Raw genomic sequence first — 13,101 nt, forward strand, 5'->3', positions numbered from 1 at the left:
CAGAGGCAGGGGCTAGGTCTTGTTCAGTCATCTAACAAACATTTTTAAAGGGTCCACCAAGCCAGTCTCTGGGCTGGGTGCTGAGGGACACAGAGAAACTTAAGACATTATTTCAGTCCTCAGAGAGGCAGCAGTCCAGCTGGAGAGACAGATTCGGAAACAGTCAGGAAACTGTAATAAAGCTATCCTTGAGGCCAGCACCAGGTTCAGCAGGGAGCCCAAGAAGAATGCAGTCCACCCTGACCAAGGAGATGGGAAAAGACTTCAAGTAGGAGGGACCACTTAAGCAGAACCTTGAGAGATGAATGTACCTGGCAAGAAAAGGTCAAGGAGCCTGCTTGTATGCAAAGTCACAGGGGCATCAAACTGTTTAGAGTCACAATTAGTGCGGCAGGACTAGACATGGAAGCATGTTGGGCAGAGGGGAAAGCTGATTCCAGACGGTGAGCAAGGGCTGGATACTGAAGGGCCTGTGATGCCACACCAGGGGCCTTGGGTTTCAGTCAGCAAGCGATACTGGGTGTGGGGTGGAGGGCAAGCCTGGAGGTGAAGACGCACAGCAGGGAAAAGCATGATGGGCTGGAGGATGAAGAGGAGGAGATAGTGCTTCGTCTCAGGGAAGTCCTGGGCAGGCATTTTGGAGAAAGGGCATCTCCCTTTCTTGTTTTTGTATACCTCAAACTCCCAATAACCAGCTGCTCACTGGCCTCTCAATGAATAAAGAAGGAAGGAGGGAGGGAGGGAGAAAGAGAGATTGGGAGGAAGGAAAGAGGGAAGAAATGCAAATCTGTTGTTTTAAATGTGCCCAGCCTGTTAAACCACCTGGGATTAGATTTGATTGCATCTCAACTTTCGGGCCTCATTGGGGTGCTTTCTGTCCTGCAGCCTTCCCTGGGGAAATGGAAGAGAGACGGTGCGGTGTGATGCAAACCTCACTAGTCCAGGATGCGACAGCCCTGGGCCTTAGCCAGCTTTCCGAGCCTCCGTTTCCTCCAGTGTCAATGGGCACAATAGCCCCAGCCTCCCTGAACACCACCCAAGGTGGCTGCTCAGGTTGGAAGTGGAAACGCACGCTAATGTGCTTTATAAACTGAAAAGCACAAACCAACACTCACGTCCAGGTCTCTCCCCGCCATGAGGTCCGACTAGGATTTTTAAAGCCCATGAACGCCTCCTTCCTCTGGGTGTCTTCCATAACAGCTTTCCTTTCCCACCTCACAACCAGGCACTGTTTCCTGCCCACCCCTACCCCCGGATTCCCATCCCTGATCTGGTAAAAGCTGTTTGTTGCTTCCTGTCGATGGCGTCTTCAGCTCGCCCGCCCACTCTCTCCCGGGACGGTGCCTGCCACCATAAACCAAACACGTGTGCTCCTGAGCTTGGTTTGTGGGCCCTTGGAGCCTGGCACAGCTGTGGCAGCTCAACATGGCTCGTGAAAGAGCGAGGCTGGGGAGGCTACCAAGGCGGGCTGAGCCACTCCTCTGCAGTGAAGAGGGCACCCCCAGAAACACCCGAGAGGCATGGGTGTCCCTGAGCCCAACCTGGGATGCTTACCCCATCCCTAATTTGGCCTACGGAGAGAGAATTCCTCCTTCACATGCCTGCCCCACTGCCTGGTCTCCTGTCCCATCATTTATTTATAAGGTGTTCATAGCAAAACGAATGACAAAAAGTTAGAAGCTAATTAAAGCTGGCACGGATTGGCACATGGGGGCATGAATTATGCATTGGTGCAGAATGGCGTTTGGTGGCAAGGACTGGCACCAAGTGCCCTGGGCACTGGCAAGAAGTGGGCAGGGGTCCCAAGTCTGCCTGGACTCCCCCACCTCTTCAAGGGGTCCTCTATCCAGGATCCTCTGCCTCTCTCTGGGGCAGCTGGAGCCTTGACAACCACCATCTCCCAGTGGGCGATTTCTGCACATCCCAGCACGTCCTGGCACAAGAGGCATCAACACCGTAATCAGAGGCCAGATTCATTCCCCACAAGCCAGTCCCTGGTTCTCCAAGCACGTGTGTGCTGCAGCCTTTGCACAAAGCAGCAAGGCTGGGCTTCTGCAGGCGGAGAAGGCCTGAGATCCAACCAGATAATTACCGGCATGGGGACATCAGAGCTGGAAGGCACCTTTCAAGACCATGCAGTTCAAACCTCTAGATGCATACACAGATGGAGGCCCTGAGGCCCAGAGAGGGACAGGCTCTATACAAAGTCACACAGCAAATTCATAATAATAGTAGTAGTAATAAGATTGCTAGCATTTATTTCAAGCTGATTTTGTGCCAGGCACTGTTTCAACTACTTTGTGTGGATTATTTCATTCATACCTCACATGAAGAAGACACTGTAATTATTTATCCAACCTGACAAATGAGGAAACTGAGGCAGTACAGAAATGTAAAGCAAGTTGCCCAAGGTCACATAGCTAGTAAGGGGCCCAGTCTAGATTAAACTAGCCCAGGCAGTCTAACTCAAGTCTGGCCCACCTGTGGGCCAGGGAATGTTTTTTTATTTCCCTGGCTACACTTTAGAATCTCTCTGGGAGGTTGGGTGGGGGTGTAAAAACGGAATTAGAGATTCAGTTTGATTGGTGTGGGTTAGCATCTGGACATGAAATTTTTGAAAGCTCCTTGGGTGATTCTATTATGCACTGGTTCCAGAAAGGAACCACTGGTTTGGGCTGCGGTAGGGGGAATGGATTTGGCCTTAGAACATATGGATGTCTGTGCTTACTCTGCCACTGCTGAGTCTATGACTGTTCTAGTCTGCTAGCTGCCGGAATGCAACATACCAGAAACAGAATGGCTTTTAAAAAAGGGAAATTTAATAAGTTGCTAGTTTACAGTTCTAAGGCCAAGAAAATGTCCTAATTACAGCAAGTCTATAGAAATGTCCAATCAAAGGCATCCAGGGAAAGATACCTTGGTTCAAGAAGGCTGATGAAGTTCAGGGTTTCTCTCTCAAGTGAGAAGGCACATGGTGAACACAGTCAGGGTTCCTCTCTCATCTGGAAGGGCACATGGTGAACACAGTATCATCTGCTAGCTTCTTCTTCTGGCTTCCTGTTTCATGAAGCTCCCTGGGAGGCATTTTCTTTCTTCATCTTCAAAGTTCGCTGGCTGGTGGACTCTGCTTCTCATGGCTATGTTGTTCTGCTCTGCTGTCTCTGAATCGCTTTCATTCTCCAAAATGTTTCCTCTTTTATAGGACTTCAGAAACTAATCAAGACCCACCCAAATGGATGGAGACATTTCGGCACTTAATACAGCTTAACAACCACTGTTGATTAAATCACATCTCCAGGGAGATGATCTGATTACAGTTTCAAACATACAGTATTGAATTATTCTGCCTTTATGAAATGGGATTTAGATTAAAACATGGCTTTTCTAGGGGACATACATCCTTCCAAACCAGCACAATGACTCTGAGCATATGGTCCAAACTTTTGTGGCCTCAGTTTCCTCATCTGTAAAATAGGGTTAGTAATAGTGTAGGCTCTGAAGGTGGCTATTTGGGTTTGGTTTTGAATCCTGTCTCTGCCCCTGGGGTGGGCTACCTAACTTCTTTTTGCCTCAGTTGGCCAAATTTGTTAAACAGTGACGATACTAATATCATGGTGTTATGTTGATGCATATAAACTGGTGCCTGGCATATAGTAAGTGCTCATGAAAATGGGAGTCATGGTCATTAGCTGTCCTGGGAATGGGAAATCTTGCCCCTCCTGGCCCCCATGGCTGTGTTCGGGATCAAAGGGGGATGCATATATTGCAGGGAGGCTATGAACTGTGGGACACAGTAAGATTGTCAGTCAGAAGAGGCTGGGTCTCCTGGCTGCCTGTCTGGGCCCTGACTTTCTTTTTCTTTGCTCAAAAGAAACAGGAACGCATATCATCACAAACACTTCAGACCATGAAGACAAACAACTGTTCTCAATTTGGTGTGTATCCTTCCAAGTAATGTCCTGTGTCTATCTCTGTACATATGGAAATATGTAGCGTTTGGCTTGGGGCCGGGGGTGAGAGAGACAAGGGTATCGTGGAATACTTCTCTACTTTTGAATTGTGAACCATCTGAATGGCTCAAAGTATAAATAAATATAAAGGGGATGCTTCAGGCAGAAGGAAAATGGTCCCAGATGGAAGCTTGGATATTCAGGAAGGAAAGAAAAGCAATAGAAAGGAAAATACGGGTAAATACAAATGAATCTTCATTGTATATAACAATAAAACTGATGTTTAAAATATATAGAGAACATTAAAATGCATGCACAATAGCATATGAGTCAGGAAGGGGGTAAATGGAGTTAGAATGTTCTAAGGTCCTTGCATTGTCCAGGAAGTGGATAAAAATACAAATGTTTAGTAAATGTTAATAAATCAAGGGTGCCTGTTCTATCTCTAGGCTAATTCTAGAAGATCTATATGTATCTTTTATATATCTATAAAAGGATGTACAACCAACTAGCCAACAGAGGGAAAATGGAATAATAAGATAAATATAAATATATACACACACACATATATATAAAACTTTAAAACATTTAAAAAGACTTGCTGTATAACTAACAATTGTATAATTGTTTGTTGTTGACTGTATCATACTACTCATATTGTTCTATAACTTACTTTTGTTCTCTTAAAATGTGTCCTGGAGGTCTTTCCACATGGGTACACAGAGAACTGCCCCCTCTTTTTACCCATGAGCATGTACAGATGACAACAGAGCATCAGGCAGGTGTGGCACCTGTGCAGGTCCCATGCTCTCAAAGCCAGCCCCGCCAGCAGACTGCAGTGCAGACAGCAGGCAGTGCCACGCGGTGTGTCTGCAGCCGGGACTCGGGAGGCCAGGGCAAGACCTGCTCTGCCCAGGCTGGGGGGCCACCTTGGTCTTATTGTTCCCACAGCAGACAACCAAGGTCCATGAAAAGGCAGGGCAGCCTTTGATCATCTGGCCAATCTCCCTCTCTTGGAACCCGGTACAGTCAAACCACCCCAGGAAAGCGCTCACTCCCACTTTAGTAACAGCCTTCAGAGGGTGGGGCTCCCATTAGGTCTGCAAGTCGCTTCTCCTCGCTAGATGCATGCCTTCGTCATGTCATCTCTTTGACTCACATGCTCAGAAAGCTATTCCATTTTCAGCTCTGTCGTAGTCTATGTAAACATGCATATTTAACACTTGATAATCTCCCTTTTTTTTTTTAAACCAGAAAGGACCAGGCTTTCTGCTCAACCTCTGGCGGGCATTTGTCTAGCTGTATTTAGTGATATTGTTGGGTTATCACTGAATTTGTTTCGATAGTTATCTTTCACTTATTGCCGTTAGTACTGACTTTTCATTATAGTGATATAAAGTTTTCAAAAGTAAATTTAAAAGTTTATAAGTGAGGGATTGAAATTTAAATTAGGTCAATAACAATATAATTAGCATGTGGTTAGGCTAGAATTGGTAAATGGGGTGAGCAAATGACTGAAATTGAGCCATCTTGACCTGAGGAATTAAGTCAGTGCATCACTGTAGCATTCAAACCCCCCAAATCTCACCCCACTCCAAAGATCAGGCCCAGTATACCTTTTCAGCCTCAACCCAACCTCTCTTCTCTAGAAGGACTTCATAGCCAGCAAAATACACAGATCTATAGAGGCAGGTGTAAGGATGTTCAGTATAGCACTCTTTGTCATAGAAAAAAAGGGGTGTGTGTGTGTGAAGAAACCTATGTGGACACCAATAGGGGACTGGTTAAACAGACCTCACTGATTCATCTGTTCTATGGAACGCTCTATTCTTCAGCCCTCCCTGCACCCTCCTCCCACCTAGGTTTATATTGTCCTCTCCCCTGCCATTGCCACTGCCCTCCCCTTCTCTGTGCTGAAACCCATTCTTCAAGTCCTGTCACCTCCCAGAAGCCTTCCCTGCCCACCTCTCAGGCCCCCCAGGCTTCCACCTCCTCTGCCCTCCCAAGCCTCACTATCTGGGCAGCCCCCCAACCCCTGTACACGGCATGGAATCTTTAGTGATCCTCCATGTTCTGTACCTATGTCTTGTTTCCAATCATGTCATCAGCTCCCAGAAGGCAGGAACTGAGATGCAGCTGAAGGAGCATTTGGCAGAGATTGGAAGACCAGAATTCAGTTCTTACTTCACCACTCTCTGCTCCAACGACCTTGAACAAATCATTTCTCCTTTGAACCTCTGTCTCCTCCTCTGAACCCAAAGAGTGAGTTCAAAGTCTCTAAAGGTCCCGCCAACTCAAGGAGTCTAAGGCCATTCCATATTTTTCTGTATCTTCCCACAGAAGTAATAAAAAGTAAGATTTTATATCTGAAGAATGTCGCAATCAAACTCTTGTTTAAAATTCTCTCAGTGACTCTATAGGAGAGGAACTATTACCGTCTCCATTGTTCCAATAAGAAAACTAAGGCACGTCATAGTTTGCAGGGCAGCTGTAACCAAGGACCACAAGCGAGTTGGTTTAAATGATGGAAATGTATTGTGTCACAGTTCTGGAGGCCAGAAGTTCAAAAATCGAGGTGTAGGTAGGGCTGTGCTCTCATTCACATTCACAGGACCAGGGGCAGGGCTTGGGGGGACGTTTGTGGAGACATAATTCAATCCATAACAAGGCACAAGGAGTCTGTATAGTAAAATTAAACTAGGTTACACTTCAGTATAATGAAACCCTGGATTATTGAAGGCACTAGGAATTTCCTTCTTGCTCACACAAAATCTAGTGCTGGTGGGATGGTGCTTCTGCAAAGTGTGAGTTGGAGACCCAGGCTGCTTCTCTCTTAGGGCTATCCTGTCTAGAAATGTGTCCCTATGGTCACACACAGGTCACCATGGCAGGGGACCTACTTAACTGCTGTTCTATAGTGTCTCCAGGGTGGTACCAGGTCCATAGGGGGCTGTGTAATGAAGATGGTGGTGACCAGTAAGCGTGGTGCATTGGCTGGCATCATGAGGTAAGAAGGACAAAGAAGTAATCACTGCCAAGCAGAAGAACATCAGGCAGCCTGATCACTGCCCACCGTGATCCTCGCAATAGCTGCTATCTGTTGAGCACCTGCAAAGGGCCAGGCTCCTTATAAATCTATCGTCTGAGCTGTGCAATATCCTAGAAAGAAGACCCACTTCTACTCTACAGATGAGTGAAGAAAGTGAGCCTCAAAGAGGCTGAGTAAATTACCAGAGGTCAAGCAGATGACAGCAGTTGGATGGCCCCCAAGTCCCTCTCTGGGCCCTGCAGAGCTTGGCCAGCACAGCCATTCCTTATCTGGAGCACCAAAGCCATGCAGTGGCCGGGAGGGAGCACGGTGTGGAGGCGTGAGCTCCAGGGCCTGGGCCCTGCCAGCCTTCCTACCCAATCCCTGCAGAGGCAGCCTGACGGGTAAAGGGAGCTGTTGTCCCGTGGCATCCTGAAAACGCTGGGGAAAGACCAGCACCAGGGACCCCGCGGGCTCGGCTTCCCCGGGGGAGTCCAGATCTGCAGTGTGGGGAGCCACCTAGAGGCTTAGTGCTGCACAGCACTTCTCACCCTCCACCCATCAATCCCAGACCTACCATAGAGGGAAGACTCGGGAGGGGTGGGGGACTCGACCTACAGAGACCTGGGCCAAAAATTGACGAGTTGGTGGTCTCCAAACACTCCTGACCTTCGCCATCTGCCCCACTCCCCAGCTACTGTATCCCCTGCCATCCTAGATCTCTCCCTAGCCTTGTTTCCATCATAAATATTAATTGACGCTCTCTTAAGAGTCAGGTATTCTTTTGGGGCTGGCAGTCTAGTCTCTTGGGTTCAGTCTGTGCTCAGCCAAGCAGACCGGTGAATCTGAGCAACTCACTGGCCCTCTCTGGACATCAGCTACCGCCCTTGTAAAATGCAGATGACCACTAGAGGCAGCATATGGGGCCTGGAATCAGGCAAGGGCCTGCGTGGGAATCTCAGCTGTGCTGCTTCCTTGCTGTGTGATCCTTTAGAAAGTTAATTAACTTCCATGTGTCCAATTAACTCAAATGTAAATGAGTTGATGCCTATTTTTGAACTTTTGTTATCAAGATTAAATTATACATATATACATAATCCAGTATATGAACTGCCTGGCTCAGAGTCTAGCTCTCTTCTCCCTCCATCAAGTTTCAAAATCAGGGTTCAGGTCCCAGGTCTTTCCTGCCCTTTTCCTTAAGAAGGGTCGAGATCAGCATGTGGCTGCTCGCACTCTGCCTGCGGACCGTGCCCACCTGCCCTAGGCCAGGGGATCCTGGGCCCCGGGCAGCACATGGGGAAGCCCAGCATTTCCTCCTAAAGTCACTTCCAGCTTCACAGTGAGAACCTACCTCTTTACTAATTCAGTGCTGCTACGGTGAATGGCATCTGTACTCTGGAGTTGCACTGTACACAACCTCAGCAGCTGTTCATGGTCTAATGTTTTAATTTTCAACAACTAAAGACAAGCACATTAGAATGTAGCGCCCTATGAGGCCCAGCAGGAGGAGGAAGGAGTAGCAGATAGAGTTTCTGTCCCTTTAGAAGGTCTCGGGAAGGCCTGTGTTTATCTCCCTGAGCCTCAGTTTCCTCACTGTAAAATGTGGGGGATGATCCCTGGCCCGTTTACTGTCTCTGGTTGTAAAATAAAGATCTTGAAAGTTCTGTACTGTCAAGTCCTAGTTAAATACGGGGAGTTGTCATTGCGCCTGTTCCCACCTGGCCAGGTGCACCCACTTACTCATTTGCTGAGCACACAGCTGGGCAGAGGTCCAGTTGCTGGGGATACGGTGATGAGTGTAATAGGCGTCTTCCTTGGACTTTAACACCTCGGAGGAACAGAGAGAAAAGAAGACACAAAGGGCGTTATAGGCTCCTTCTCCTTCCCCTGCCTGCCTCCCTCTGGAAAGAGTAAAACCACAGCACAATGTAGCTCTCCCCAAGGGCCGGGCACTGGCCCTGCGCATCCGTACGTGCATCATGTTAGTAATCCCTGCTGCAAACGAGGAGGCAGGCGCTGTAGCCAAGGCTCGGAAAAGTCATCTTGAGGTGGAGGAGGTGGAGGAGGCTGGATTCCAGCACAGATCTCTTTGGCTCCCCAGAGGGAGTCTTAACCCTAAAATTATCCTGGGAAAAGATGAACATTGTGAGGGGACGGTACCAGGTGCTTTACATATTTTATTTTCACTTAATCCCTATACCAACCATGCCGGTTAGGTATTATTAACCCGGTTTTACAGATGAGGAAACTGAGGCTTGGAGAGGGTAAGGGAGGCTCTCGGTCCTTCCTCTGCCATCTCGGTTAATGCCTTGGGAGCCGGATGGATTACAATAATCAGCTAATGCCTGAGCAGGGCTCTGAAGATGAAAAGCCCTTATGGAGAGTGCTAAGTATGATGATTAAGTCGGAAGGTGGAATTAGCTGCTCAGGGGGAGCAGGCTGCAGCCGTCAAGAGAGGATTAGTGACTCCCTGCCTGATTAAGTGGGAGACAGGTTGGGAGGGAAAGAAACTGAGAGAGGTTTAGAGCTCCATTGCGCCACTCACAGCAGAGAGGGTCAGTGACCCTGTGGGCCTGCAAGGCACAGAGCTTCATGCTCTGGGGCTGATGGACTGGGGTGGCACCCAGGGGCCTCCAGCTCTCTTTGCCTTTCTCCCATCCATCCGTCCATCCACCCATCGTCCGTCCATCCATCTGTACGAAGCACCAATTAATTCACAGGCACCGCACTAGGCACTGAGGATACAGCAAGGATACGATAGAAAGTGCTCATGAAGTTCCTAGACTAATGGATGGAATCACTACACATTAAGGAATTGCTGTTAATTCTTGTTTTTTCAGGTGTAACAATGGCATTGTGATTATAGTTGATAAAAGAACCTTTATCTTTTAAAGAGACATACCAAAATATGTATAGAAGAAATGATATGATGCCTTGAATTAATACAGGGAGGGGGAAGTACAAATTAATACACATGGGGGTAGAGATGAAAAAAGAGTGGCCCTGAATTTATATAACTGAAGCTGGGTGATGAGTATGTGTGGCCCATTATATTCATCTTTGTGTTTTGTTTTGATTTTTTGTTTTGGTAAATGTTTGAAAATTTTCCATAATACAGTGTTTAAAAAAACATACACACGAATGTGAAAACCTTGTGTCTGATGCTTCTTTTATCTACCTTATGGACAGATGAGTAAAACATATGGATTAAAAGTAAATAAATAATAGGAACAAATGTTAAAATAAATTGAGTAGTTTGAAATGCTAGTGATCAATGAAAGGGAGGGGTAAGGGATATGGTATGCATTATTTTTTTTCTGTTTTCTTTTTATTGCTTTTTCTGAATTGATGCAAATGTTCTAAGAAATGATCATGATGATGAATATACAACCATGTGATAAGAAAAGAATGTTCATATTGTATGCTGATTGGTTTTATTAATAAAAATGTAAAAAAATAAAAAATAAAATAAAATAAAAAACATACACACACAGGCAGATAAATACTACAACTCATGATAAGTACCACAAAGGAAAAGTAAATGATGTAATGAGAGATGAGTGTAGAGGAAATTGTTTTAACTGGGGGATCAGGGGGTTCACTTTTTGGTAGGATGAGGCATTGTGGCAGCCTCAGGCCTAGTGGTCACCAAAATAACTGTGTCTATCTGTTCCCACCCTGAAAGGTAGGCTGGCAGGGTCCTGGGGAGGGGCCCTATCTTTTGGGCATCACCAGTACCCTTCTGGCTTGCCCAGGCTCCTGGAGGAACCCAAGGCCAGCCTCCAAGTTTCTTTATCACTTACGCTGGAGGGAACAGAGACAGATCCCAAAGGACATGACTGTATGTCTGTCTGTCTGTGTGTACCTTGCTTGTCTGCTATGAGCTCACTGTCCCCAGAACAACCTTAAAGGAGGAGATGGGATTCCTCATGTTACAAAAGAGAAAAATGAGGCCCTGAGAGGTAAAATAGGACTTATCCTAAGTCAACAGCAGAGTCAAAAAACTGAGGTCTGTGGTCTTCTCATGTCCCTCATAGACCCCTTCCCCCCACGAGTTGTTAACACAGACATACTTCCTGGATCACATTGTGGGGTGGAGGTTGGGGTGGGTGGGTTGTTTACAAGAAAAGACAGATGAGACCTCAAGCCAGTGCAGTGGTCCCAGAGAAGAAAAGGAAAGGATATTTCCCTTGGAAGGAGAACAAGCCTAGGGGGCAGGGGCAGGTGGCAAGGGATTAAGAGCTGTAGACCCAAACATCAGAGAGAGTAGAATCCAGAGGTAAGGCTGCCCCATACAGCTGGATTTCCAGGTATGTGCGAAACAAAAGACTCCAGCTCTGGGTTATTGGGCACGTGGTTGGAGCCCTGTGGGCTGGTGGGTTTGGTGACCAGCCTTGAGAGAAAGATGGAGTGAAGGGAACTCAGACACTGCCAGTGAGGGAGCCTCTCAGGCCATGTCCTTTGGGACACCCAAGCAACTTCAGGCCTGCGATTTCCCACAGTGGTACCCCAGAGTTTTCCAAAATGTACTACTTGTAGCACTCTTACAACAAAACTGGATTCCTGCCTGCCCCGAGACAAACAGGAATGGCAAGAGAACACTGTGGGCCAGCCTTCTGCATGCACACCCTGGAGTCAGGCAGACCTGGGTTCAAATTCTTGGGCAAGCAACTTAAATCCTCTGAATCTCCGTTTCCTACCGGCAGGGATAACCTCCGGTAGGAAACCTCCCTCTCGGCACCATAGAGGCACTGTAAGGGTGAAATGAGACAGTGGAAGCCAAGCCTTCAGCAGGGTATTCAGCCTGAGTGTCAGCCACCCTCCTCCTCCTCACTGGGCAATGATATCTCCCCCTGCTCTTCTCTGACCTGTTTTCCCTTCAGAAGCAGCTTTGAGACAAGGATTCAAATGTAAGTAATTTATTCAAGGTGATCCCAAGAAACCCCAGTGGGAGAATGAGGAAGTAAGACAAGGACTAGAAGGAGGTTGAAAAGAAAATTGTATTATTGAATAGATTACTACTGTGGACAACTGGAGCTCAAGCCCACAAGGAACTCTGGGGAACAGCGTAGACAGTGGTTCTTATACATGGGCTGAGCATGAATCAGTATCACTTTGAAGGCTTATGAAAAAATAGATTGCTGCTCTCCAGTCCCCTCTTTGATTCGCATAGGCATATGAGAATTTGCATTTAATGTTCACATATGCTGCTGTTCTGGGGACCACCCTAAAAGCCACTAGCGTAGAGCATGTTCCAGCATGGTTCCCTCTGGTCCTCCTGCTCCTCTCCCACAGCACCCCAGGCCAAGCACACTCCTACAGCAAGAAAAGCCCTACTAAACAGATTGCTAGAGTCCTGGGATGCAGAGTCGGGAAAGGAGCAGCAGAGAAGCCTGCAAAGTAGCTGCAAGTCTGATTGAAGGACTTCAGTGGCAAACTAAGGGTCAAGGATGCTTTGGGGCAGAACCCTAGCAATATGTTCACGTGGTCATATATTTTTGTAAAATTTATAAAAATATTTTGTTGTGATATATTTCTGCATTCTAAATAAATATCCCTTTTTTCATCTAATTATACATTTGCTATTTTTAAACTTTTCTTAAAGAGGACCCCCCCCCAAAATTGTACAAGCTTCAGGCCCCACAGGACCTGGGTTGGCCTCTGCAGGGCCTAGTATGAACACAGACTTAATGTCTGCTGAATTGAAAGGATTGTCCACTGCTTGACTCATCAAGAACGCAGGCCGCTGGGTTCAAGACTGCCTGGGTTCAATTCTAGCTCTGCTACTCCCTAGCTGAATTAGTTTGGGTAAGAAGCTTACTGTCTATTCTACGGTTTGCTCATTTACAAAGTAAGTATGAGGAAATGATACTTTGCTTACAGGATTAAATAAGGATCAAAAGAGATAATCCCTGGAAAGCACCAGGCCTATAGATAAGTGAGCAATAAATATCATTATTATTATTAAAGCTCAGGATTTATTCCTGTTTCGCAGCATCGCTTTGAGGTTCTCCCCTTCCCTCCAACTTTGGGTAGAAGTGAGGAGAGAGGAAACTGGAAAAACAACCTGCTCCGCAACGGGCCTGCAGCATTGCTCTCGGGCTCCTACACCTTCTCGCCCTC

General features: G+C 47.0%; 1 protein-coding gene across 1 annotated transcript in view; it reads right to left on the reverse strand.

The window, feature by feature from the left end:
* The window catches only part of CDH23 (cadherin related 23), a 431,052-nt gene extending 417,951 nt beyond the window's left edge, over nucleotides 1-13,101 (reverse strand). Inside the window, exons 1-2 of the mRNA XM_077125003.1 lie at nucleotides 13,046-13,101; nucleotides 8,719-9,104 (exon numbers count right to left, since the gene is read on the reverse strand). Coding sequence (XP_076981118.1) covers nucleotides 8,719-8,959 — 241 coding nt within the window. The 5' untranslated portion in view covers nucleotides 8,960-9,104; nucleotides 13,046-13,101. The remainder of the gene's footprint in view (nucleotides 1-8,718; nucleotides 9,105-13,045) is intronic.

This window comes from Tamandua tetradactyla, chromosome 13 (genome assembly GCF_023851605.1).
Source record: "Tamandua tetradactyla isolate mTamTet1 chromosome 13, mTamTet1.pri, whole genome shotgun sequence".
NCBI classification, from domain to species: Eukaryota; Metazoa; Chordata; class Mammalia; order Pilosa; family Myrmecophagidae; genus Tamandua; species Tamandua tetradactyla.